This window comes from Callithrix jacchus, chromosome 7, assembly GCF_049354715.1.
Source record: "Callithrix jacchus isolate 240 chromosome 7, calJac240_pri, whole genome shotgun sequence".
Classification (NCBI taxonomy): Eukaryota; Metazoa; Chordata; class Mammalia; order Primates; family Cebidae; genus Callithrix; species Callithrix jacchus.
Window position 1 is genome coordinate 126,756,806 of NC_133508.1, and position 27,049 is coordinate 126,783,854.

General features: G+C 37.7%; 1 protein-coding gene across 1 annotated transcript; it reads right to left on the reverse strand.

Moving 5' to 3' along the window:
- Positions 1–1,994: 1,994 nt before the first annotated feature.
- Positions 1,995–26,606, reverse strand: LOC100406244 (guanylate-binding protein 6). Its single transcript, XM_002751073.7, has 11 exons — positions 26,530–26,606; positions 22,428–22,643; positions 15,080–15,207; positions 10,533–10,642; positions 10,136–10,332; positions 7,532–7,777; positions 6,478–6,758; positions 5,562–5,774; positions 4,390–4,492; positions 3,853–4,046; positions 1,995–2,922 (listed from the first exon to the last, which is right to left on the reverse strand). The coding sequence occupies exons 2-11, from the start codon at positions 22,615–22,617 to the stop codon at positions 2,686–2,688; spliced, it is 1,899 nt and encodes a 632-aa protein (XP_002751119.5). The 5' UTR covers positions 22,618–22,643; positions 26,530–26,606; the 3' UTR covers positions 1,995–2,685.
- Between the last annotated feature and the right edge of the window lie 443 nt (positions 26,607–27,049).

The following is a 27,049-nucleotide window of genomic DNA, read 5'->3' on the forward strand; positions in this document are numbered from 1 at the left end:
ACACAGAACTGCGAGTTAATTAAATCTCTTCCCTACATAAATTACCCAGTCCCTTGCAGTTCTTTATAGCAGCATGAGAACAGACTAATACACTGTTTGTAAATTAACTTTACCCTTTAAAACAAATACAATATTCCAGTCGGTTGCACCTGGGCCACAACTCTGTTTATTACTGGTATGCCTTTTCTCTCTATTTTAACATGTACTTTATGATAAACTTCAGTACCATGAGTAATTTGGATTCTAAGAGTCCTTAAACATTTTAAGCATTCTTATTTCCCTAGTACACAGGTAGCTAGTAAATGGCCACAGATATTTCCTAGGAGTAGAACTGGGGAAATAATTATCATTTATTCATGTCCTGGAATTGCAGTATTCTTTTCCTGTGGTCCTGCCCTCCACTCCAGCTGATAAGTTCAGGGTCTGAAATTAGCTCAGATCAAGGCTATGGATGTGATTTGTTATGAGGGCTACCTCTTAACCTCTTGTTAAACAGCACTGATTTCACTTGTTTTCTCTCAATTTCGTTTTACCCTATGGATGCCCCATCCTAGCAATCATCTTCAGAATTCTCTCTGGTCAGGCCTAGCTGTCTACCACTGTTTACTATAACTGAATCTACTTAGATTCTAATGATTAAGGGCCAACATCAGGCCTCTATGTGTCTGGGTCTATCAACCCCTATCAGAGTGTTGAGTTCTGGAAAGGCACATTGTCCTTTTTATCTGAGCCTACCACAAAGATACCACCATTGAATGTACAAGGATGGCACAATCCCTCTCATCAGTGCTTAATCTTAATGTTTGTTAATTTGTGCTTCTAACACCTTATAACTGTAATTCAGAGATAGGTAGTAGAAGCTACTCTTGTTGAGAGTTTAAAGATCACAGAAAAGTGCATGCATTTGTCTCAAAACAAATTTAAGGGACCGAAAAATAATGCCAAAATGAAAGAAAGCATAGGATGTAAATTTTATGCACTCTAGTACTCAGATCTTAGACTCCTCATTGAGCTGGATGATGTAATTCCTAGAATCAATGAGCAATTTCATTATCTGATAGCCAAATTCATATTCCTTTAATTATTATCACTATTGATATTTTACCTTACATTTTCTTTTTTATTTCTGAATAGATAAAATAAGCTTTCTTCACTTAGAATAATAGTCTCTAATCTCATCCAGGTCACTGCAAATGCTGGTAGTTCACTCCTTTTTGTGACTGAGTAATATTCCATTGTATATATATACACCACAGTTTCTTTATCTACTCATTGATTGATTGATGGGCATTTGGGTTGGCTCCATGATTTTGCAATTGTGAATGGTGCTGCTTTAAACATCCGTGTGCAAGTATGTTTTTCAAATAATGACTTCTTTTCCTCTGGAATAGATATCCAGTAGTGGGATTGTTGGATTAAATGGTAGTTCTGCTTTTGGTTCTTTAAGGAATCTCCAAACAGTTTTCCATAGTGGCTGTAATAGTTTCCATTTCCACCAGCAGTGTAGAAGTGTTCCCTGATCATGGTATCCACACCATCTACTGTTTTCGATTTTTTGATTATGGCCATTCTTGCAGGAGTAAGGTTTCAATTTGCATTTCCCTGATCTTTAGTGATGTTGAGCATCATTTCATATGATTGTTGGTTATTTGTATATCTTCTTTTGAGAACTGTCTATTCATATCCTTAGCCCAATTTTTGATAGGATTGTTATTTTAAGTGAAGTAACTCAGGAATAGAAAACCAAACATTGCATGTTCTCACTGATATGTGGGAGCTAAGCTATGAAGATGCAAAGGCATAAGAATGATATAATGGACTTTGGGGACTTGGGGGAAAGAGTGAGAGGAGGGCAATGGATAAAAGACTACAAATACGGTGCAGTGTATGCTGCTCAGATAATGGGTGTACCAATATCTCACAAATCTCCACTAAAGAACTTACTCATGCAACCAAATACCATCTGAACCCCAATAACTTATGGAAAAATAAAATAAAATGATACATGTATTTATTTTTTTAATTTTCTTATTTTACAAGATAATGTTGTACAGGTAAAATATTATTGAAAAATAAGCTTGCCTTACAAAATTCAAAAGCTGGAATACAATGATAAGTATGTGTCCCTTCAATCCCTAATTCCATCTGATTTGTCCCAAAAGGTGCCAATAATAGCAGATTTTCAGTAATCCTTCTAGAGATATTTTATGTGTATATTTGCATGTTTGCATATAATAATTGCATTTTACCTTAGTGATAAGATAATCCACACTGCTTTGCATCTTGTTTCCTTTTTCACTTTATAATGTAACTTCAAGACTATTCTGTAGTAGTCAAAATAGAACTCCACTGACAATTTTTATACTGGTTATATAATATCCCAGCATATGTACAAACAAATTTATATTTCCAATCTTACATGAAGGACATTCACATACTTTCCAATATTTTGCCATTAAAAGCAATGCCTTAGTGTACCCACTATTTGTAAATGGTTTTGCAAATTTATATTTCCTAAAAGTGAACATGGTTATTCAAAGTGTGCATGCATCCATTCTATCTCATGTGGGCCAGGCACTAATATCCTTCAGTAAGTACTTTTTATATTTAAAATATTGCTGAATGAAAATGGAAAACATATAGACCAAAAGTATGTCAAAGTATGTATCCACAATCTACAATATTTTATTTAGATTTATTTTTAAATAGTGAAACTACGCCTTTGACAACCAGATCAAATATTTTACCATCAGCAGGGACTACTGCAGAAATTATCGCACTGCCAAGGCTGTCCAAGGTTCGTGCAATCCAGGATCTATTATCAGTTTTTGCTGTATCAATCTTGTTTTTTAATTGATTTATCTCTGCATTCATCTCCTCAGATTTCTTCTTAAATCCTTCTTCAAGCAAATTCTTTTGGGTCTAAAAACACGTAAGGAGGAAAGTAAAATTTTTAAAATCCCTATTTTTTTAGGAATTGCATTTTGTATTTAAAAATTTTGTTGAACAGTCTTAATTTTACTCCTAAAAACTATTTCTCAACTATCAGAGGAGAATTTGGATCTAGACACTCTGAGGAAGCATAGTTTACAACTTTATTAATACTCATCTACTATTATGATTTTGTTATGGTCCTAACCCAAGTATGAGGGCAAATGCTATATATTCCTGCCCCAAAAATGCCATTTGAGAGGTAATCATTGGTCTGATCGCATAAATTCACAGTCTTACTTGGGTGGCATGGTCACCCATATCAAAAATAACAGGAATTTATAAGCCGATCTAAAATCTCTTATGAGAGAACTTTCAGATGGAAAATGCAAGAATTTCCCCTACACTGTGTGCTAACATGAGCAAGTTACCTATACAGGGAAACAACTGTAGCATGTTTAGAAATTGTTCCTTCCATGTCTATTTAAGTCTGGAAATTTCAGAGAGTTGTATATTAAAATGGATCTACCTCAGGGTGTTTGGGGGTAGTAGAGCTGATAATATGTGTTACTGATAAAGTAAACCAGTTTCTGCTCATATCGAATACACGAGTGGACTATCTGTTTAACAAGGCCTCCCGAGATTATTTTAAATATCTCCCAAAATGGTAACTTGAACTCTATTTATATTCTCCAAGGACTTGTAGGGGCCACAGTCAACCTGCATTCTTCAGGATCTAAGTATAGGGCAGAAATCAAAGCCATCTTAAAAAAAATTTAAAAGGATTCAGGGCTTTTAATAACTCCCAAGCAACAAATGGTGTTGTGCTTCTTTCCACAATGTTGCTGTAACCTTCACCAGCCCTTCCTGAGGTATCTGGGCAAGGACCGCCTGGCCTGCTGAGGCCATGGGCAGACTTACCTGCAACTTGTGCTCCAACATCATATTCTGCTCTTTCAGTATTTCTTCTCTTTCTTTCTCCAGCTTCTCTTTCAGCTGGGCTATATTTTCCTTAAGAGTCTTCTCTTGAGCCTCCATCTGTTGCTTCTGCTCCTGTAATTGCTGTTTTAAAAGCTCCTGTTCCTTCTCAGCTACCTCCTTCTTGGCCTGCTCCGCTACCCCATGAAGGTTTTAGAAAGAGAAGAAAATAATAGATGAAGACTCATCTCTACCCTTCTGAGCTTAGAGATCAAACAAACTTTGAAAATTGGGGGGACAGGAAATCACAGAATTCACTCAGGTTCACATTATTAAGAACACATTTCAGAATGTGATGGGAAAGGCCCTGCCTGGCTGGCTGATGTACAACCATAACCACAGCTACCCTGGAAGATTAAGCAGAGTGTGTGTTCCACAGAAGAAGAAACTCCTTATTTTGGGAAAATCTTCTTGCTGGATCTGTCGGAAAGCATTGCAGGAATCTATCCATCTTGCTATAAGCTGAGACCTGCCCCATACCTGCTACTGCCTTTTCCCGATCAGTAAGGGCTTTATCTGCCTGCAGGATGGATGTCTCTATTGCCGCCTGAGACTGCAAAAATATCTGGAAGACCTCTCTTGCCTGTGGAACAAAGAAAAAGTCGAAAACTTAGATTTCTTTAAAAGTCTATGTTCTTGAAAATCTAGGTTCTGAAGATTAGTGTTACATAAACAAGTATGTCCATATAATTTTTTCTTTATGTTTCAAATTCTACATTGGCTCCCTATAAAGTATGCAAGCTCCTTAGTGTGACCGGAGGCCCTCCTCATCTCCTGCTTCCTTCTCCCTCCAGTTCCTCTTCCAGTGCTACCTCCCTGTAGCTGTTCTTGGTTACAGCCACTCATAACTAGGCACAGTTCTACAATCCCACAATCTCTAATGCTTTTATATGCTTGCCTTCCAGTGTGAAATGCTGCTGATATGTGCTGTTGCTTTTTCCTGTTACTTGCTAACTGGAACTTTAGGCAAGTTATTTAATTGTCTTTGGGCACTAAGTTCCAGCCTATAAAATTTCCAAATTAAGGATGCTTCTTAAAGTCATTTGGAAGATTACATTAAAAGGTCTAAGAAAATCGTTTAACAGTATGCCTGAGGTTACAACAATTGAAAATAAGTTAATTGTATTATTACTAATACTACGCTTCTTATCACCACCTATGCATCCCATTTTCACAGGTTCATAAGCATTATTGCTCTCTATGCAATTGTCTATTTCTTTCAACAGATGAATATAAGTTAATGGTATTATTACTCCTATTATGTTTGTTACAACCACCTGTGTATCGCATTTTCATAGGTCTATAAGTGTTATTACTGTGTATGCAATTGTCTATTTCACCTCTTATTTTGATCAGATTGGAGCACAAAGACTCTGATTTAACCTTGTAAATAGCCAGCCCTTTCCACACAAATAATTTTATTTCTAGCTCTCCTGGATTTCTAGGAATGTTATTCTTTCTTTGGGAATAAACATTTCTTTTTTAAAAAAAATATTTTTGTGGGAATAAATATTTCTATTCCAATAAATAATAAGGAGTGGACATCAAAAACTAAGATGTTATGCTATCCCACTGCTCTCTTATTATGGCTGGTGCTGAAGACTCCATTTACTCCATCCTATAAGCTTCCCCATGCTCTCCTTATTCCTCACCTTTACTCCTTTCCTGGGCACTTGCCAATAGTTCTGTTCAATCTTTTCCTTTTCGTCCGTATAGAGCTTGTGACCTCCAGGAACAGAGAAACTTCCTGCTGAAATACTTTCCATTAGGGCCTTTGAGAGCTCATTGAGTTTAGCCTGGCAGTATTGAACAGATGACTCTTCATTCTGCAGCAAGAAATCCTCCTTCTTACTCGCTATGCTTTTCTGCAAGGGAAATGTAGAGAGATGTCACCAGGAAAAATAAAAAGAGGAAACAAAATTCTACAAAATCTTATAGAGATGGCAATCTAACTGAGGTCTACAGGAGAAAAACATTCTAGTGGAGTAGATGTGGACTGAATCAGAAACACAAAACTTGAAATATTTACCACCATGAAAACTCTCTGGAAGTTTATGGGTTTCTTCTCAGGTTTCTTATCTGTGACATGATGGGACTGAATTCTATAATCTCTGGTTTTTTACAGCTGTAGCATCTTGTGCTCCTTGTCATTAGTAGTACAATGATATAATAAGGAGAACTATAATTTGAACAATGCCCTAGAATGAGGGTCTGGTAAGATAAGTGTTGGTTCCTGGGAAAGGTAGACTGTGTTCAGAAAAAGTGCACCACTCAGGGGTGACTTGTGGGTGTTTAGGGCAGCTTTAGAATCCTTAGAAGTGTTCACTCAAGGAGGAACTTAGGAGTTTGTACTGATTTTACCTCAGTTATCAGAAAGTTTTTGGGATAAGTGCCCAAGTCTTGAGGAGATAAAAGAGGGATACATAGTCTTTTGAAACTCTATTCTTCATAAGAATCCAAAGTAAGTTATTTCTCAGTAAGAAATGAGGCTTGAGATCAATAAAGTCAACTATAAGCGACATTCTTCAAAGGGAAAGATCATGAACAGCAATGACTAAGACAGATTACCACAAGCATCTTCTGGAATTCCTGGTTTTCATCCTTGAAGGAGTGCTCCATGAAGATTGCAATGGCTTCCCTCTCACAGGCAGCGTGCACATCCAGCAGCTCCTGGAGTGTGTCTGTGGGGAACTTCACTTGCTGGGTCATCTGCTGCTTGTAGTAGTCAGCTGCCTTCTGCACAGCAGCTGAGTTCTCCCGCTGGGCCAGAGTTGTCACTGCGTTCTCCAAACAGGGCACTGCTCCACTGTTGATGGTGTCTACATAGGTCACCACCAAAGTCCCTAGCCCTGAATAAACCAGGAAATTCAGAGGATACTTATGGAGTTGAAGCTCAATGGGGTCCAGGACTCTGAGACAACATTTCTAAGCACACACACACACACACACACACACACGTGCACATGTCCCATCTCTTACCCCACACACATACACACACACTCCTACCTGCTTCTGCTATTATCACTTTCAGTTTCTTATTGGTTTTTCATTATTATAGTTCTTCAGACCACATTGCTAAAAAATTTAAATATCTACTTTCATCTAACATACTAGAGGACATTGGAAATATAATTTCTCATTTAGAAATTACAAGGAAGATTTTTACACAGGTAAATGATAAGGCAGGGTAAATCTTATTATATTTATTCCTAAATCTGAAGCTACCAATGGATCTTCATGGACATATGGGCTAATATTTATTCCCAGACTTTTTTAAACTTCCAAAATATCTTTCATATTCTCTTTGCAAAGAATACTAAACACCTAGGACTTCCCCAAAGAAAAAAAGTATATATCTGTTTTATACCCAGTTAGTTATTTTATTATCAGTGGAGGAATATTTTAGATATGTGGAATCCACAGATATCAGTAACAAAATTTGCAATGTCAGAGAGGGGTTTGGAAATTGCAATGAGTCAGATAAAATATACACGTTTCTTCATGAAGTATGAATACCTGTATACACATAGTACTAGATAGAATCTAACAAAAATGCTGAAAGACACATTATGCAACATATTCAACACATTAGGCCCCACTAAAATGTAAAAAGGAGACTCACGATTCCCAGTGATTATGATTCCCTCTTTGAGGGTCTTGGTCCTTGCATGTGTGAAGACATAAGAACAGAAAATGTTTGTTTGCTCCTGGAATTTAGGATCCAGTTGCTTTTCTGACACCTTCTCGATATTGGCTAGAAGGTCTTTGTCATTTGTTGGCCGGTCAAAGACAAAACACTTCCGTCTTGGAAAGAAATGCCTGATGCATTCCCTGGGCAAATTGGACATTTGGACTCTGGGATTCCTACCTTAGGGATAAGAAAAACAGAGAATATAGTGAAAACAGTCTTGGTAGAAGAGACCTAAAGATGTTTTTGACAGAGTTTGTTGTATCTCTATAGTCATCTACATTTATAGAACTCCTTTAACATAAATGTTCAATACTTCTTTGCACATCAAACTCGTAACATTGCTATAACTTTGGTAAGACAATTCGGAAGACTTCAAATTATACTGCTTTGGTTACAAGGCTACAGTAAGCAAAACACCATGGTACTAGTACAAAAAATAGACACAGTGACCAACCGAACAGGTGAGAGAACCCAAAAATAAAGCCACATAATTACAACTATCTGATCTTTGACAAAGTCTACCACAAGCAAGCAATGAGGAAAGGAATCCCCTGTTAAGCAAATGGTTCTGGGATAAATGGCTAGCCATATGCAGAAAAGTGAAACTGGATCCCTATCTTATACCATATCCAAAGTTAAGTCAAGATATATTAAAGGCTTAAATGTACAACCTAAAACCATAGAAATCCTAAATACCATTTCAGAAATTCTGGACATAGGCCCTACAAAGGTTTTACAAGGAAAATGACCAAGAGGAATTGCAACAAAAACAAAAATTGACAAATGGAATGTAATTAAACTAAAGAGCATCTGCCCAGCAACAGAACTACCACAAAGTAAACAGACAAGCCACAGAATGGAAGATAATATTTGTAAAGCATGCATCTGTCAAAGATCTAATATCCAGAATTTATAAGGATCTTAAATGAATTAACAAGCAAAAAATGAACAAGCTCATTAAAAAGTGGACAAAGGACATAAACAGACACTTTACCAAAGTAGACATACATGCACCCCACAAGCGTACAAAAAAAATGCTGAACATCACTAATGATTAGAAAAATGCAGATCAAAACCACAATGAGATGCCATCTCACACCAGTCTGAATAGCTATTCCTAAGAAGTTAAAAAAATAACAGTTGCTGGCAAGATTGCAGTGAAAAGGGAATACTTATACATCGCTGGTGAGAATGTAAATTATTTAAGCCACTGTGGAAAGCAAGTTGGCAATTTTTCAAAGAACTTAAAACAGAACTAACATTCAACCAAGCAATCCCATTATTGGGTGTATACACTAAAGAACAGAAATCATTCTACTGTAAAGACACATGCACATGTAGGTTCACAGCAGCACTATTCACAATAGGAAACACATGAAATCAACCTAAATGTCCATCAACGGTGGACTGGATGAAGGAAATTTGGTACATATACACCATGTAATACTACATAGCCATAAAAAATGAATGAAATCATGTCCTTCTCTTCAACATAGGTGAAGCTGGAGGCAATTCTTCTCAGAGAATTAATACAGAAACAGAAAACCAAACACAGCATGTTCTCACTTATAAAGTGTGAGCTAAACATTGAGTGTACATGGTCACAAAGAGAGGAAAGATAGACATTGGGGACAATGTGAGGGTGGAGGGTAGAAGAAGGGTAAGGATTGAAAAACTACCTATCAGGTTCATCAGGTTCTCTGCTCATTACTTGTATGATGAAATAATCTATACACCATACTCCACAACATGCAATTTACTCAGGTAATAACTTGTACATATAGTCTCTGAATATAAAATACAATTGGTAAGAAAAAAGAGAGAGAGAGAAGAGTCTGAGACCTAATCTCTCTCTCTCTCTCTGTCTCTCTGTCTCTCTCTCTCTCTCTGTCTGTCTCTCTCTCTCTCTCTCTCTCTCTCTCTCTCTCTGACTCCCTCTCTTGCCATGTGACATTCCTGGAACCCTTTCTCCTTCCACCATTTGTAAAAGCTTCCTGAGGTCCTGACCAGAAGCAGATGCTAGTGCCATGATTGTACAGCCTGCAGAACTGTAAGCCAAATGAACATCTTTGCTTTAAAAACACCCAGTCTCAGGTATTCCTTTACAGCATTGTAAAACGAACTAACATACACATACATACATTTTTATCTGCAGGCATTTCATTGTAATTTCATGGCTAACAATCATCTAGTCAATTGTTTTCCTAAACACATAAAAGCAGAGGGCAAAATAAGGATCACAAGTATCTGCTCTTTAGAAAGTCTTAGCACCCACTGTGGACCATTTATAATTTGAATGCTAAAGAACAAATTATATAAAGAACACATTTGTCTTGAATAATCTCTCTCTACTTGAGGCTCTACTTTTCTTAACTAAACTCAGCTCTAGTCCCAAGAGCTTTTCAACATACCCCTCACTGCCAATTTTTACAGACCTCAATCTAAAACACAAAGGCAACCCTAGAGATGATTGACAAAGTTTAGCAGACCCCATACCCAACTGGACTACCCACAACCCAGATCATGCACTGATACCTTGAATCAGCTTTAAGGCATTCTCCAGGTACTGATCTGCTGTGATAGTGCAACCGTTCAACTTTAGCTCCAGGGTGAAATCCCGTACAGTCCAAATAAAGTCTGGAAAGAAACTCACAAACTCTGTGGAATCATCTGCTTCATCTGAACTTGGGGATGACTTCGACTTAATTAGTTCTGTGAGTTCTGTCACATAACTAGGACTTGGTTAAGGAAAAGAAACCCCCTGTCCACAATTGCCACATTTCCTTTATAAAAATGTTATAAACACTTTCTTTTCTTCTGTACCTCCTATACTGCACCAATGGTAACTAAATGAAAGGAAAGGAGGAAATGACTTGATCTTTATTCCCATAAAGTCAAACAAAACATAGTGGTTCATTTCCTGGAAGGATACTGCAGCTGCTCCAGGGCCTGGTGATTGATGGTGCTCATGCTATTATACACAAAAGTGCTACACAGGAGAACAGCCAGGGCAAAAATCCAGGAGTCATTCTTAGGGTCACCCTAAAAGCACATTAGAGTAAAGACTTAGGAGTGCAGTCTTTAGAAATTCACGGAGACATTTAGTTTATTAGTCTTTCTTTTATGATTTCAGCTAATGTTCATGCTGTACAAATAAGACAGACATAAATGCAAATAATAGCTTTGATAATTATAATATGTATTCTAATCACAATTTCTTTATATGTAAAAGGGTTCTAATCATTATAGGGTTTTCTTTTTCCTCAATGGCATGAAATTGTACGTACAGAAAAACTAGTATTGCATCTGTTTCTAACTTGGCTATTCACGATGGGTATCAGCACTTCTTCAGTCTGCACATATTTGTGGGCCATGAGCCATACAAAATATACCATAGTAGACATAGCTGGGATTCTAATTATATCTAACTAAATTCAACAAATATTTATAGGCACTGCAAATGTTTCCCACTGTTCCTATGTTTAGAAAAACAAATTTAATAATCACACTTGTTACTCTCAAGATGGCTGTTTCAAAGCAATGAAAAACATTCAAAACAATAAATTCAATAAAAATAACAATATTTATAAAAAGATTACATCTTAGTAATGTACATGAGTGGAATTTATGCTATCAAGGAAGATTAGTGCAATTAAAGTTGGAAAAAGTGTGTGTGACATGAAAGTTTCCTGGAAGTCACGAGCTGAGTATGAATTGGTAGAATGTGGATTTGAAGAAATGAAAGTGATCTGCATGTAGAACGACTCAGAGAAACAAAACTAGAAATTATAGACTGCAGGGGTCTTTGCAATAAGAATAGAGTTTGACTGAGCAAAGGATAAGTACTGAAGATTGGACAGTGAGCTCAGGTACATAGTTGATGAAGGGCACGGCAAGGTTAATTTGTTTATATAAATTTTATAGTGTTCTAAATTATAGAATAATCCAGAAGTTATTTCTACTCCGAACAGTGTATACAGCTGGTTCCTAGAGCAAATGTAAAAACTGAGATGTAGAAATTTTTACATGGTTCCAGAAGATTCTATGGGAGTCTAGAGGTAGAAAACACTATTCATTTCCTTATTTCTTCCAAACTCTAATTTTTAAAAAGTAATCAGCATTCTTCTTGGATGTGGAACTCGTGACAAACAATAAACTATTTAGACAGAAGTATATCACTGATATATGGCTTTACAGTAATTATAAAAATTGCAATGATATTTTATTTATTTATTTATAGAAATGGAGTTTCACTATGTTGCCCAAGTTGGTCTTGAACTTCTGGCCTCAAGTGATCTCCCTGCCTCAAACTCCCAAAGCACTAGGATTACAGGCATAAACCACCATGTCCAGGCCTCAGTGACATTCTTTAAGAAATATAAAAAACAATCCTAAAATTAACATGGAACCACAAAATATCCTGAACAATCAAAGCAGTCTTGAAAAAGGTATCACACTTCCTGATTTCAAAACATATTGCAAAGCTACAGTAACCAACATAGTATGGTACTTGGATAAAAACAGGTGTACAGACCAATGGAGAATCTAGAAATAAACTTCTGTATTAATAGTCAATTGATCTTTGATAAGGGTACCAAGGACACACAATGGGAAAAGAGTGTCTCTTCAACAAATGGTACTGGGAACACTGCATATCTACATGCATGCAAAAGAGTGAAATTTGATCCTATTGCACATCATATATAAAAACAACTGAAAATGGATTAGCAACTTAAATGTAAAACCAGAAACTGGATCCAGAAATCCCAATACTGTGTACCTATCCAAGGAAAATGAAATGAGGATGTTGAGACATCTACACTTCCATATTTATTGCAGTGTTACTCACAATAGCCAAGGCATGGAGTTAACTTAAGTTTCCATCTACACATGAATAAATTTTTTAAAATGTGGTATGTAAACATAACAAAATTATTTAGTCTTTAAAAAGAAGGAAAGCCTATCATTTGCAATAACTTGGATGAACTTGGAGGCCATTAAGCTAAGTGAAATAAGCCAGACCCTGAAAGACAAATACTACATGACCTCACTTATATGTGGAATCTGAAAAATTGAGCTCATAGTAGTAGAAAGTTGAATGGTGGTTGCGAGGGAATAGTGGGGAGAGGAAAGAGAAGGCTGGGAGATGCTGGTCAAATATACAAAATTTTAGTTAGATAGTAGTTGGGGAAAAGATATAAAACTACCAAGAAAATATAGAGAAAAAGCTTCTTGGCATTGGTTTGGGAAGTGATGTTTTTGATACGACACCAAAAGCACAGGGATGAAAAGCAAAATTAGGCAAGCAGGATTTCATCAAACTAAAAAGTTTTAGCAGAGCAAAGGAAATAATCAATATAGTGAAAATGCTACCTACAGAATGGGAGGAAAATATTTGTAAACAATAAATTTCATAAAGGTTAATAGCAATAATATATAAAGAACTCATGCCAACTCAATAACAAAAAAAAAAAAAACCTCATTGAAAATGAGCAAAGACCTGAATATATATTTCTTAGCAAAAAACCTACAAATGAGAAGCAGGTATATAAAAAGATGCACAAATCATGAATCAGAGAGTAGAATAGTGTGATTACCAGTGCCTGGAGGTGGAGGAAATGCAGAGATGTTGGTTAAAGAGTACAAAAATTGAGTTATGCAAGGTAAGCTCTGGAGATCTACTGTACAGCAGGGTGACTATAGTTAGCAATATTATATTAATTGTGACCTTGAATTTTGCTAAGAGGATATATCTTCAGTGTTCTCACCCCCACCTCTAAAAAAAAGAGAATGGAAAAAACAAAAACCACACCAATGTGAGGTAATGGCTATATTATTGGCTTAATTGTGGTGATCATTTCACAATGTATACACATATTAAAACTGCATATATCAAGCTGCATACATTAAGTATATACAATTTTATTTGTCAATTTTACCTCATAAACCTGAAAAATAAACAGAATTTCTAACTCCTGTTTGGACACAAACAAAGACTAGAGTAATTTAGAAACTAGTTTCAAATAAGTTTCAAACTAAGACAAAAAATATATACATTGTTCATTTTATATATTAATAGGAAGCTAAATACCAAATATTCATCTTAAAATGTTTGCATCTCAAATGCATCCTTCACGTGGTAGCTCAGAAAGTAGATGAGATGCCCCTTCTTATCACCTGGGATTGGGTCAATACTTCTCCTCTTTCCTATCAAGGCACTCTTATAAGCAACTGCACATGGTGAAAGCTGTGATGTGCCGCCAGAATCACAGGTGTCAGCTCTTAATGGGAAAGCCACACAGGGGAGACTTCCAATGAATAATCAGCATAAGGGATGAAGGCCTGACACCCTTGTTCCAAAACAGGAAAACTCAAAGAAGCCATTCCAGCTACAGAGCTCCTTGTGGAATTGACAGAGGACAGGGATTGCATTGCAGTTCAAACTCCTCCATCTCGACAACTTGCTTCTTTCCCAGTCACACAACATTAAATCTGAGTGCATATATCTGGTCTCCTCTATGATACTGAGAGCCTTTACTTTCTTCCCCAATATCTATGCTACTCAGTCCAGCAGCCTGGAACTGAGCTGCTTAACAAGTTTTTATAAAATTGAATCAAATCATTCACCATGGTGCCAAGAAATAAAAGAATGTTTTAGCTAATATACTGAGGCAGAAATTAAAGAAAAAAAATAAAATCATACAAAGGAGAGAGATAGGCTCTCTGTGTTGGATTAGAGACAGTCAACTGGCTCAGGCTCTGGGAGGAACCTTGATAAAGTATCTCAGAAGCCAGAGCTCAAGAGAATGTGCCCTGAGAACTATCCCAACACCTTCATCACTGTCTGGAGGAAAACATAAATTTTCTTCCTAATCCTTGCCCTTGTAGTATGAGTAAACCTAAGAATTTATAGAAATTGGTTTCCCTTGTATTGCTTGCCTGTTTTGTATCTAAATAACACAGTGACGGCCATGAGAAATGTCCAAAAAGGATAGAGCTGCAAACATCAAAGAAGGAGGTTAATGCAGAGCCCTGCAGGACTGGTCTATACCAGCCTGGATTCGAGATAAAGCCACCGAGCCCACATACCAAGAGTCACGAGTAAGCCTGTTGCTGTATTGATTAACTGTTTTTTTTCTTGCTTCTGTAAACTGGCTTCTTTTTGCACCCTAAGACGCATAAAAAGCCCTCACTTTGTTTGTCCAGGGCTGAGTCCTTTGGATGTGAATCCACTGAGCTGGTGTATACCTTAAATAAATCTTCCTGTAACCTCATCCAGTTTCCTGATTTCCTGCAACAATACCATGACATCTAATCTTATAGAAAAGTCTGATTCAAACAGGCCAAAGTTTGCCTCACTCACTATAGTTGGATTTCTAGGTTTCACAAATAGATCACAGCAGTTAAACTACAAGGTTCAAGAAAAGTTTAGGAGAAAATCCAGAAAGAAAAGAATGTGTCTGTGACTATTTTTCTTACCTTTTCCACATCACCCAGACCCTCGGTATCCAGAAGGACCAGGGTGTGGTTTGGCTTGAAGGGGTGGGGCACACACCACATCCAGATGCCCTTGGTTTCAGACTGCACCGTGGAGCCCAGAGGAAAGCCTGCAGGGAAGAGGAGGAAGCTAAGCACAGAGACAGCAGAGCAGCTGAGCAGCCCTGAGGTCGCAGCATCAGACTGGTGGATTGTAACTATCCCAGTATACAAAATGGTACTTTCTGTATTTCCTCAAGAATGGCTCTTTCTGTGAGTCATATATTTCAAAAAGCAAGAGACATTAAATGGGATAATGATGCCAAGCAAGGACTCAAAATGGAGATGAAGAAGAATCCATGAATCAGACAAAATAGAGGTCACTGATAAAAAGAACATCTTAAAAAGTGGTGAGGTTTGGATATAGTTTGGAAGCGGATCTGAGATGGCCGAATAGGAACAGCTCTGGAGTGCAGTTCTTAGCAAGAACAACACAAAGGGTGAGTGAACACTGCATTTCCAAATGAGTTATTACTGCCAACAGACCAGGAGATTCCTGGGCTGAAAAGTGACATGAGTTTTCAGCACGGCTGTTTCAGCCATTGCAGCAGGTCTTCACACAAAAACTCACACAAATCTGGGTGGCCGTTTCAACTGGCACCTAGAACACCTGAGAGACAGAGCTGCCCATTCAACTGAAAAAAAAGGGGGCTAAATAGGGAGACAGGTGATCTGGCTTGGTAGGTCCCACCCCCACAAAGACCAGTAATCTGAATCACTCTGGATTGAGAGTTTTGCAGCAAGTGCAGCTGGACCTGGAATGTTCCAGCTCTGTTGGGGGAAGGGCATCTGCCATTACTGAGACAGTCGGCCACTACCAAGGCAGTCCACCATTACTGAGGCAGTTCTAACTATACCTCTATAAACAAAACTACAAGGAAGTTCACATAGCAGCTAGGCAGAGCCCACGACAGCTCAGTAACACCTCGGTGGGCACTCTTTGACTAGGCTACTTCCTTGTTAGTCAGGGTGGCTCTGAAAAAAGGCAGCAGCACGTCAGGTACTTATAAATAAAACCCCACCTTCCCAGAACAAAGCACCTGGGGGAAAAGGCGGTTATGAGTTCTGCTGCAGCAGACTTAAATGTACCTGCCCAGCAGCTCTGAACAGAACAATGGAGCTCACAGCTCAGCACTTGAGCTCTCATAAGGGACAGACTGACTCCTCAAGCAGCTCCCCAACCACTGTATATCCAAAGAGTCAACTCATAAAGGAGAGCTCAGGCTGACATCTGGTAGGTATCCTTCTGGGACGAACATAACAGAAAAAGAAACTGGTAGCAACCCCTATTGTTCTGCAGCTGCAGCAGGTGACCCCCAGGCAAGCAGGGTCTGGAGTGGACCTCCAACAGTCCTACAGCAGAGAGGCCTGACAGCTAGAAGGAAAACTAAAAAAAAGAAAGAAAGAACTTCATCATCAACAACAAGGATGTCCACTCAGGGACCCCATCTGAAAGTCAAGAACTACAAAAACCACAGGTAGATAAATCCACAAAGATGGGAAGAAACCAGTGCAAAAGGGATGAAAACACTCAAAAGCCGAATGCCTCTCCTCCTCCAAGGGATCACAACTCATCACCAGCAATAGAAAATAGCTGGATGGAGAATGAGTCTGATGAATTGACAGAAACAGGCTTCAGAAGGTGGGCAATAACAAACTTCTCTGAGCTAAAAAAACATGTTCTACCCCAAGGCTAAGAAACTAAGACCCTTGAAAAGGTGTTTGATGAAATGCTAATGAGAATAAACAGCATAGAAAGGAATATAAATGAATTGATGTAGCTGAAAAACACAACATGAGAACTTTGCAAAGCACACACAAGTTTCAATAGCTGAATTGACCAAGCAGAAGAAAGGAGATCAGAGATTGAAGATGAACTCAATGAAATAAAATGAGAAGTCAAGATTAGAGAAAAAAGAGTGAAAAGAAATGAACAAAGCCCCCAAGAAATATGGGATTATGTGAAAAGACCTAATCTATATTTGATAGGTGTACCTGAATATGATGGAGAGAATGAATCCAGGCTGGAAAACACTCTTCAGGATATCAAGGAGAATTTCCCCAACCTAGCAAGGCAGGCCAATATTCAAGTCCAGGAAATACAGGGAATGCCATGTGATGGAGAGAATGAATCCAAGCTGAAAAACACTCTTCAGGACATTATCCAGGAGAAATTCCCCAAACTAGCAAGGCAGGCCAACATTCTACTCCAGGAAATACAGACAACCCCCAAAGATATTCCTCAAGAAGAGCAACCACAAGACCAAAATAATCAGATTCACCACGGTTCAAATGAAGGAAAAAGTGCTAAGGGCAGCCAGAGAGAAAGGTCGGGTTACCAACAAAGGGAAGCCCATCATACTCACAGCGGATCTCTCAGCAGAAATCCTACAAGCCAGAAGAGAGTGAGGGTCAATAGTCAACATCCTTAAAGAAAAGAACTTTCAACATAGAATTTCATATCCAGCAAAACTGACCTTCATAAGCAATGAAGAAATAAAATCCTGTACAAACAAGCAATTGCTGAGAGATTTTGTCACCACCAGACCTATCGTACAAGAGCTCCTGAAAGAAGCACTAAACATGGAAAGGAACAACCAGTACCAGCCACTCCAAAAATGTACCAAATGATAAAAAGCATCAACACAATGGAGAAACTGTGTCAACAAATTGGCAAAACAACCAGCTAGAATCAAAATGGCAGAATCAAATTCACACATAAAAATAATAACCTTAAATGTAAATGGGCTAAATGTCCCAATCAACACAGACTGGCAAATTGGATAAAAAGTAAAAAACCCATCAGTGTGCTGTATCCAGGAAACCCATCTCATCTGCAAGGATATACATAGACTCAAAATAAAGGGATGGAGGAAGATTTACCAAACAAATGGAGAGCAAAAAAAAGCAGGAGTGGCAATCCTAGTCTCTGATAAAATAGACTTTAAACCAACAAAGATCAAAAGAGATGAAGAAAGGCACTACGTAATGGTAAAAGGATCAATGCAACAAGAAGAGCTAACGATCCAAAACATATATGCACCCAATACTGGAGCACCCAGATAGATAAAGCAAGTTCTTAATGACCTACAAAGAGACTTAGACTCCCACACAATAATAGTGGGAGACTTTAACACTCCATTGTCAGTATGAACAATGAGACAGAAAATTAGCAAGGATATCCAGGAGTTGAACTCAGACCTGGACCAAGCAACCTAATACACATGTACAGGACCATCCACCCCAAATTCACAGAATATACATTCTTCTCAGCACCACATCACACCTACTCTAAAATTGACCACATAATTGGAAGTAAATCACTCCTCAGCAAATGCAATAGAATGGAAATCATAACAAACAGTCTCTTAGACCACAGTGCAATCAAATTAGAACTCGGGATTGAGAAACAAACTCAGAACCACACAACTTCATGGAAACTGAACAACTGGCTCTTGAATGTTGACTGGATAAACAATGAAATGAAGGCAGAAATAAAGATGTTCTTCAAAACCAATGAGAACAAAGGCACAATGTACCAGAATCTCTGGGACACATTTAAAGCAGTCTCTAGAGGGAAATTTATAGTGATAAATGCCCATATGAGAAGCAAAGAAAGATCTAGAATCAACCCCCTATTGTCAAAATTGAAAGAGCTGGAGGAGCAAGATCAAAAAAAAACTCAAGAGCTAGCAGAAGACAAGAAATAACAAACATCAAAGCAGAACTGAAGGAGATACAGACACACAAAAAAAACCTTCAAAAAATCAGTAAATCCAGGAGCTGGTTTTTTGAAAAGATAAACAAAATAGACAGATCACTAGCCTGATTAATAAAAAAGAAAAGAGAGAATAACAAAATAGATGCAATAAAAAATGATAAAGGGGATCACCACTGATTCCACAGAAATGCAAACTGCCATCAGAGATTACTACAAATAACTCTATGCACATGAACCACTGGAAGAAATGGATAAATTCCTGGAAACTCACACCCTCCCATGCCTAAACCAGGAAGAAGTTGAAACACTGAATAACCAATAACAAGGGCTGAAGTTGAGGCACCAATTAATAGCCAACCAACTAAAAAAAGCCCAGGTCCAGATGGGTTCACAGCCGAATTCTACCAGACATACAAAGAGGAACTGGTACCACTCCTTCTGAAACTATTCCAAATAATCCAAAAAGATGGAATCCTCCCCAAATCATTTTATGAGACCAACATCATCCTGATACCAAAATCTGGCAGAGACTCAACAAAAAAGAAAACTTCAGGCCAATATTCAGGATAAACATAGATGCAAAAATCTTTAATAAAATACTGGCAAACTGATTGCAACAGCATATCAAAAAGCTTATCCATCATGATCAAGTAGGCTTCACCAGGAGATGCAAGGCTAGTTCAACATACGCAAGTCTATAAACATATTCCACCACATAAACAGAATCAAAGACAAAAACTACATCATTATCTCAATAGATGCAGATAAGGCCTTCAACAAAATTCAACAGCCCTTTATGCTAAAAACTCTCAATAAACTAGGTATCAACAGAATGTATCTCAAATTAATAAAAGCTATTTATGACAAACCCACAGCCAACGTCATACTGAATGGGCAAAACTGGAAGCATTCCCTTTGAAAAATGGCACTAGACAAGGACGTCCTCTCTCACCACTCCTATCCAATATAGTATTGGAAGTTCTAGCCAGAGCAATCAGGCAAGAAAAAGCAATAAAGGGTATTCAATTAAGAAAGGAGGAAATCAAATTGTCTTTATTTGCAGATGACATGATTGTATATTTAGAAGATCCCATCATCTCAGCCCAAAATCTCCTGAAATGGATAAGCAACTTCAGCAAAGTCTCAGGATACAAAAATCAATGTACAAAAATCACAAGCATTCCTATACACCAATAAAAGACAAACAGAGAGCCAAATCAAGAATGAACTGTCATTCACAATTACTACAAAGAGAATAAAATACTAGGAATACAACCAACAAAGGATGTGAAGAACCTCTTCAAGGAGAACTACAAACCGCTGCTCAAGGAAGTAAGAGAGGACACAAACAGATGGAAAAACATTCCATGCTCGTGGTAAGGAAGAATCAATATTGTGAAAATGGCCATACTGCATAAAGTAATTTATAGATTCAATGCTATCCCCATCAAGCTACCTATGACCCTCTTCACAGATCTGGAAAAAACCACCTTAAACTTCATGGGACCAAAAGAGAGCATGCATAGCCAAGATAATTCTAAGCCAAAGGAACAAAGCTGGAGACATCACATTACCTGACTTCAAACTATACTGCAAGGTAACAGTAATCAAAACAGCATGGTACTGCTACCAAAACAGAGATATACACCAAGGGAACAGAACAGAGGCCTCAGAAGCAATGCCACACATCTACAGCATCTGATCTTTGACAAACCTGACAAAAACAAGCAATGGGGAATGGACTGCCTGTTTAACAAATGGTGTTGGGATAACTGGTTAACCATGTGCAGAAAGCTGAAGCTGGACCCTTTCCTCATACCTTACACTAAAACTAACTCCAGATAGATTAAAGACTTAAACATAAGGCCTAACACCATAAAAACGCTAGAAGAAAACCTAGGCAAAACCATTCAGGACATAGGCATAGGCAAGGACTTCATGACTAAAATATCAAAAGCAATGGCAACAAAAGGCAAAATAGACAAGTGGGATCTCATTAAACTCCAGAGATTCTGTACAGCAAAAGAAACAATCATTAGAGTGAACTGGCAGCCAACAGAATGAGAAAAAAATTTGCAATCTATTCATCAGACAAAGGGCTAATATCAAGAATCTACAAAGAACTAAAACAGATTTACAAGAAAAAAAAAGTGAACAAACCCATTCAAAAGTGGGAGAATGACATGAACAGACACTTTTCAAAAAAAGACATTTATGAGGCCAACAAACATATGAAAAAATGCTTATCATCACTGGTCAATAGAGAAATGCAAATAAAAACCACACTGAGATACCATCTCATGCCAGTTAGAATGATGATTAAAAAATCTGGAGACAACAGATGCTGGAGAGGATATGGAGAAATAGGAACACTTTTACACTGTTGGTGGGATTGTAAATTAGTTCAACCATTGTGGAAGACAGTGTGGCAATTCGTCAAGGACCTAGAAATAGAAATTCCATTTGACCCAGCAATCCCATTACTGGGTATATATCCAAAGGATAATAAATCATTCTATTATAAAGACACATGCACACATATGTTCACCCCAGCACTGTTTACAATAGCAAAGACCTGGAACCAACCCAAATCCCCATTGATGATAGACTGGACAAGAAAAATGTGGCACATATACACCATGGAATACTATGCAGCCATAAATAACAATGAGTTTATGTCCTTTGTAGAGACATAGATGAATCTGGAAACCATCATTCTCAGCAAACTGACACAAGAACAGAAAAACAAACACTACATATTCTCACTCATAGGCAGGCGTTGAACAACAAGAACTCATAGACACAGGGAGGGGAGCATCACACTCTGGGGGTCTGTTTGAGGAGGAATAGGGAATGGACAGCGGGGAGTAATAAGGTTGGGCAGGGATAACAGGGGGAGAAATGCCAGATATAGGTGAGGGGGGGATGGAGGCAGCAAACCACATTGCCATCTGTGTACCCATGCAACAATCCTGCATGTTTTGCACATGTACCTCAGAACCTAAAGTGCAATAAAAAAAAGTAATGGGGTTCAAAGTCAGAGAGGAGTGGGCTGAAGAAAGACATAAGAAAGGAAAAACTCAAAAAAGGAGATTGAGAGAATGCTTTTTGCACTGAAAAGTGATTAAAGACAAAAATTACACACACACACACACACACACACACACTCAAACAAAAACAAAAAAAAAAAACAGGACTTGCTGGCCACAATGGGATATGAAATTCAGGAAGGGTTTTTAAGATGATACAGGTTCAAACATCTTTGTGTGTTGATGGGAATATTACATAAAGAAAGCAAAATATGTTATAAGAAAAAGGAGACAAAATTACAGGATCCCAGGACTTGATTACACAAGACATGGTAGGATTCTGATTACTAGTGGAGAATATTTTCCTTAAAGGAAAGAATATGGGGACAGGCTACATACAGTAAGGTAGTGACCTGGTGGTGAGAATTAGAATGAGAAGTTTCGTTTATTGAAAGGAATTGGGTTTCCCCTTACATGCCTAGGTTAGAGCATTAAAATGCTGGAATCAAGCAACTGGCCTGTGCCCCAGGATACCACTCACCATTATTCTTTCCTGCCAAACGGTTCATCAAGTAGGATTTGCCTGTACGGTACAGTCCAACAATGGCCACCACCACCACTGGCTGAGAAATCTGGTCAAGAATCTGTATAGCTTGCTGGTTCACTGACAGCTGTTCATTGATGTTTTCCACCAGGCAAATGGGAGTCAACATGTTGGGTCCAGATTCCATGGCAACTGCCAACCTAGAAGAGCCTCCTAGGAGAAACAAGATTACATTCCCTGCTTCAGTTATCCAAGCACCCATAAATTTAGGACTGACGAGACTTTGGCGTTTCTATGAGACAACATGTAACCTAGCAATAGCGAACTAGAAAAGGCTTCCTCCATCATTCCCCCAAATCTGTAATCATGTTAGTGATGAAGCATAGTATCTTATCATCTCCATAATTTTTCTCCAATAGTAAAAATAAAATTCAAGAAATTGTTATCATAATAGGGGGCCTACAATATTCTAAGACCTGTGATGCCTGCCTTAAATATCTGATCTCATTGACACTTACACGAACCTGCAAGTTAGAGATTATAGTACCCATATGTATATAAATGAGATAAATGAGTCTCACAAAGGCTGAGTGCATAAGTCATAGAACCAGGATTACAAATCTAGACAATTGAGCAAGGCAACTATGAAGTTCTAAGTCCTTCTTTTCTCTTAGGAGACATTAAAAAATGGAAAAACTGGCTAAAATTATCTTATAGAAGCTCTAGAAAATAGTCAAAGGTCTATAGCAACCAAGAAAATATCCAGTAGAAAAAAAAAAGGCACATTCAAATGGTAGGAGATTCCATAGTGTTGTGCTTGCCCTTTCCCTACTCATTTGCCTCAAAAACATGGTCTTGATCTGGAGGAGGTTGGCAGTCTACTTTCCACTTCCCTTCCCTGAATTGGAGGGAGTAGAACAGACTTTATTTATAACCTGATATTCTGACCAGGGGCTATCTTTTCTGATATATGTTCTGCCTAACTTGGATTTCTAGTATCAATAATTTCTCGTGTATGATACCGAAACCACAGAAGACTGAAAAAAATAGGTACACCACACTTAATCAAAATTAAAAACTTTTTTGCATCAAAGAGCATAGTCAACATAGTAAAAAGGCAATCCACAGAATGGGAGAAAATATTTGCAAATCACATATCTGATAGACTACATAAAGAATTCCTACAACTCACAGTGACAAAATTTCAATTGAAAATGCACTGGGATGAACGTTTTTCCGAAGAGGACCTATAAATGGCCTTAATATGCACCTGAAAACATGTGCAACATCAGTTATCACTGGGGAAATGCAAATCAAAACTACAGTGATGTACTACTCCACACCCACTCATTAAGATAACTATTATTTTCAAAAAATAAATAAGGCAGAAAACAAGTATTAGCTGGGATGTGGAAACATTGGAACCTTTGTGTATCGCTAGTAGAAATATGAATGGTATTGCCACTGTGAATAAAAGTATGGTGGTTCCTAAAAAAAAATGAAACACAGAATTAACATCAAAATATTTCATTTTTGTGTATATACACCAAAAAAAATAAGCTGAAGGCAGGGACTCAAACAGATATCTGAACACCAATGTTTATGGAAGCATTATAATAGCCAAAAGATGAAAACAACCCTTATGTCCATCAAGAGATAGTATCAACAAAATGTAGTAAACACCTACAATGGAATATTATTCAATCATAAAAATGTCTGAAATTATGACACATGCTACAACATAGACCAATCTTGAAGACATTATGCCAAGTGAAATAAGCCAGACACAAAAGAACAAATGTTAAATGGTTCCACTTGTATGACATACTAGAATAGTCAAATACATTGAGATGGAAAGTAGAAGTGTAATTACTTACCATGGGCTGAGGGAAGAGGGAAGAAAGAATCATTGTTTAAAGGTAGAGAGATTCGGTTTACAATATTGAGTAGATTATGGAGATGGTTGCACACCAATGCAAACATACTAATATCACTGAAGTATACTCTTAAAATTGTTAAAATAATAAATTTCATTATGCATATTTCACCACAAAACAAAAATGTAAATAGGAAAGCCTTGATAAACTGACAATCAAAGACAGTGGTTTTCCTGTAAGTTTTTTGATCAGTAACCTGCAGTAGTAACTTTTTAATGATTATCATACACTATAACATGCTCTTATTTATCAATGGGACTTTATGTGCTCGTTTTTTTATCTACAGGTTTAGAAAAGTGATGGAAATTGGAGCGAGACAGGGAAGAAGCCACGTGGGATGAGAAACTTTTAGAGAACACAGGCTATCTTTTTCAAAAGGGAAGTAAAAGAATGTCTAGAATCTAAAGAATTAAAGTACAGGCTGAAGGACTTAGCCTAGAAGGGTCAGGTTCTCAGTGAGAGTTACTCCCACCAATGAGAATAAAAATAGAATTAGAATAACAATACATATAACACTGCATATTATATAGAGAGATGAATTAGAGATATATCAAGAGAGAGATTTATCTCTCTAGACTATATACAGATAAGTTAGAGAGATTTCCTTTTAAAAGATAATGTCACTGTCACTGTTGGGTGAATCAAGGTGAAAGGCATATGGGATTTTATTGTAATTTTTTTTAAGGTGAAGTTTAATTCCATAAATCTAGTATTGAAAGTATGATTGTTCTGTAGATCTCCTGGCACACTTTTTATTGCCATTAAATAAAATTGTTTTCTATGATTTTTTTTTTGTAATCAGAATATGTAAACATAATATTGTCTTCAAATGTCTCAAATACTCACTTTTGTATTTATATGTCAAATATTCAAGATGCATCTAAGGCCATCAAAAATACCAGTTCTATCATTTTTGTATTTATATGTCATACACTTTTGTATTTACATGTCAAATATTCAAGATGCCATCTAATGCCATCTAATGCCAGTTCTATCATTCACTATGTATGTGGCCTTGACCAAGGAGTATCATCTAGCTGAGCTTGCTAATTAAAGGGGTCTGTGAGTTAAATTATACATCCAACCCAGAGGGTGTTTTGATAATAAAATGAGACATTACAAGCTTATGTCTTAACATGGTATGCAGCACAATATAGGATTTCAGGAAAAGTTGAATTAAATGGAGGTTAAGCTACATAATAACAATAACAATTGGTTTATTAGATTATACAGCTCAACAAAATATGCAAACTGTAAATTACCAAGAAACAAAAACTACAAATAAATTTTTCACCAGAGCAAAACTGTAAAGTTCAAGCACGCTGTTGCTGTACAACCCGCTCTTGTCTGATTCTTCACGGAGGGGAGTAAAGAAAACAGAGATCAAGCCCGAGGCCCTGACTTCTACAAGGAAATGCATTGTAATGTGATGTGTGATGTGTTCATCACGTTGTAGTGATTGCAACTGTACAGTCCCTTCTTTAAAGTGAACAATACAGGAAGCTATAGGAAGATGTGGCTATAAACGACTTTATATAAACCAGCTCTATGATTTCTTAGCTGTGAGGAAACCAGAGTAACTTTTAAATTCTACTAAATGAAATACAGCTGTTCAATTCTATTCAAGACTGTTTTTCAAACTCTGATGTACGTTAAGAATCACCTGAGGGGATTGTTCGAACCCAGATTCCCAGGCCTAAGTATCTATCTGTTTAGCAAGAGCTACCAGTGACTCTGATTTTCCAATGTTGAGCAAACAGTACGCGTGCGCGCGCGCGCGCGCACACACACACACACACACACACACACGAGTTTGGACTATGTAATTATTTTTAAGTAATAAAGACCAGCTATGTAGGGACTAAATTTTATTTCTACATAGAGAGTTATAGAGCTTACTCTGAACCTTTCCTAAGTGTGACCATTAAGTAGAAAAGAAACTCTCCCTTCAGATTATAATTGCCTGGAAGCTCCTTGTTTTCTGCATTTCGGGGCGGCCACAGGGCCTGATAGATATAGCCAGACAGACGCCCACCAGGGCTCTTTCCAGGCCATTCACTGCTGTCCTGAGTTGATGTTCAGGGAGCAGTACATCCAGGGAAATGCAGCGTGCCTGGATGCTTGAGTTGGACTAAGTTGCATGTAAACGAAAGCAAACATACCTGCTCTACAGCACCACAGGTCCAAGTTTTCAGTTTTCAGTTGCCTCTCACAATCTCCTTGCTCTCTTTCTTCCTTCTACTTTCTTTTGTGTCCTTCCTTTATAAAGGGAAAAAAGAGCTGAAGAAGTTAGTCATTTCCATAAATGGAATGGGGCAGTAAAACCGAAATTGAAAGTGAAAGCAATTCATGCAGCTGGTAGGAATTAGCAGAGGCCTGTCTGAATCATCTGACCAGAATTTGAAGAATGAATGTTGGGGGCAGGGGTGAGAAGCGGTCAGAAAAAGCCACAGAGGCTGCACACTCACACCTTTGCAACCACCGTCCTGCCAGCTTTCTTTTGTCCTCCTCATCCTGGAAGGCTCCATGGGCTTTCTTGATACCTCTCCCAGTTAGCTCTCGTTTCCTTGGCACACCAGAAAAGTAGAAAACCCACATTAGAAACGTAAGCAAAGCTTTAGGAACCAAGAATATTTTAAGCACTTTTCTCTTAGTGGGGATTCTTAGGTTCTTTTGTTAATG

Bases quoted from the DNA above. Each gene is read 5' to 3' on its own strand.
- LOC100406244 (XM_002751073.7), bottom strand. From the start codon at position 22,617: ATGGAATCTGGACCCAACATGTTGACTCCCATTTGCCTGGTGGAAAAC. The intron at 4,493-5,561 runs GTGAGGAATAAG...TTTGTTCCACAG, and splicing joins TGCCCAGGAAAGGAGTAAAG to GCAAGAGAGGTCTTCCAGAT. The intron at 4,047-4,389 runs GTATGGGGCAGG...TTCATGGGGTAG, and splicing joins TCGGGAAAAGGCAGTAGCAG to CGGAGCAGGCCAAGAAGGAG.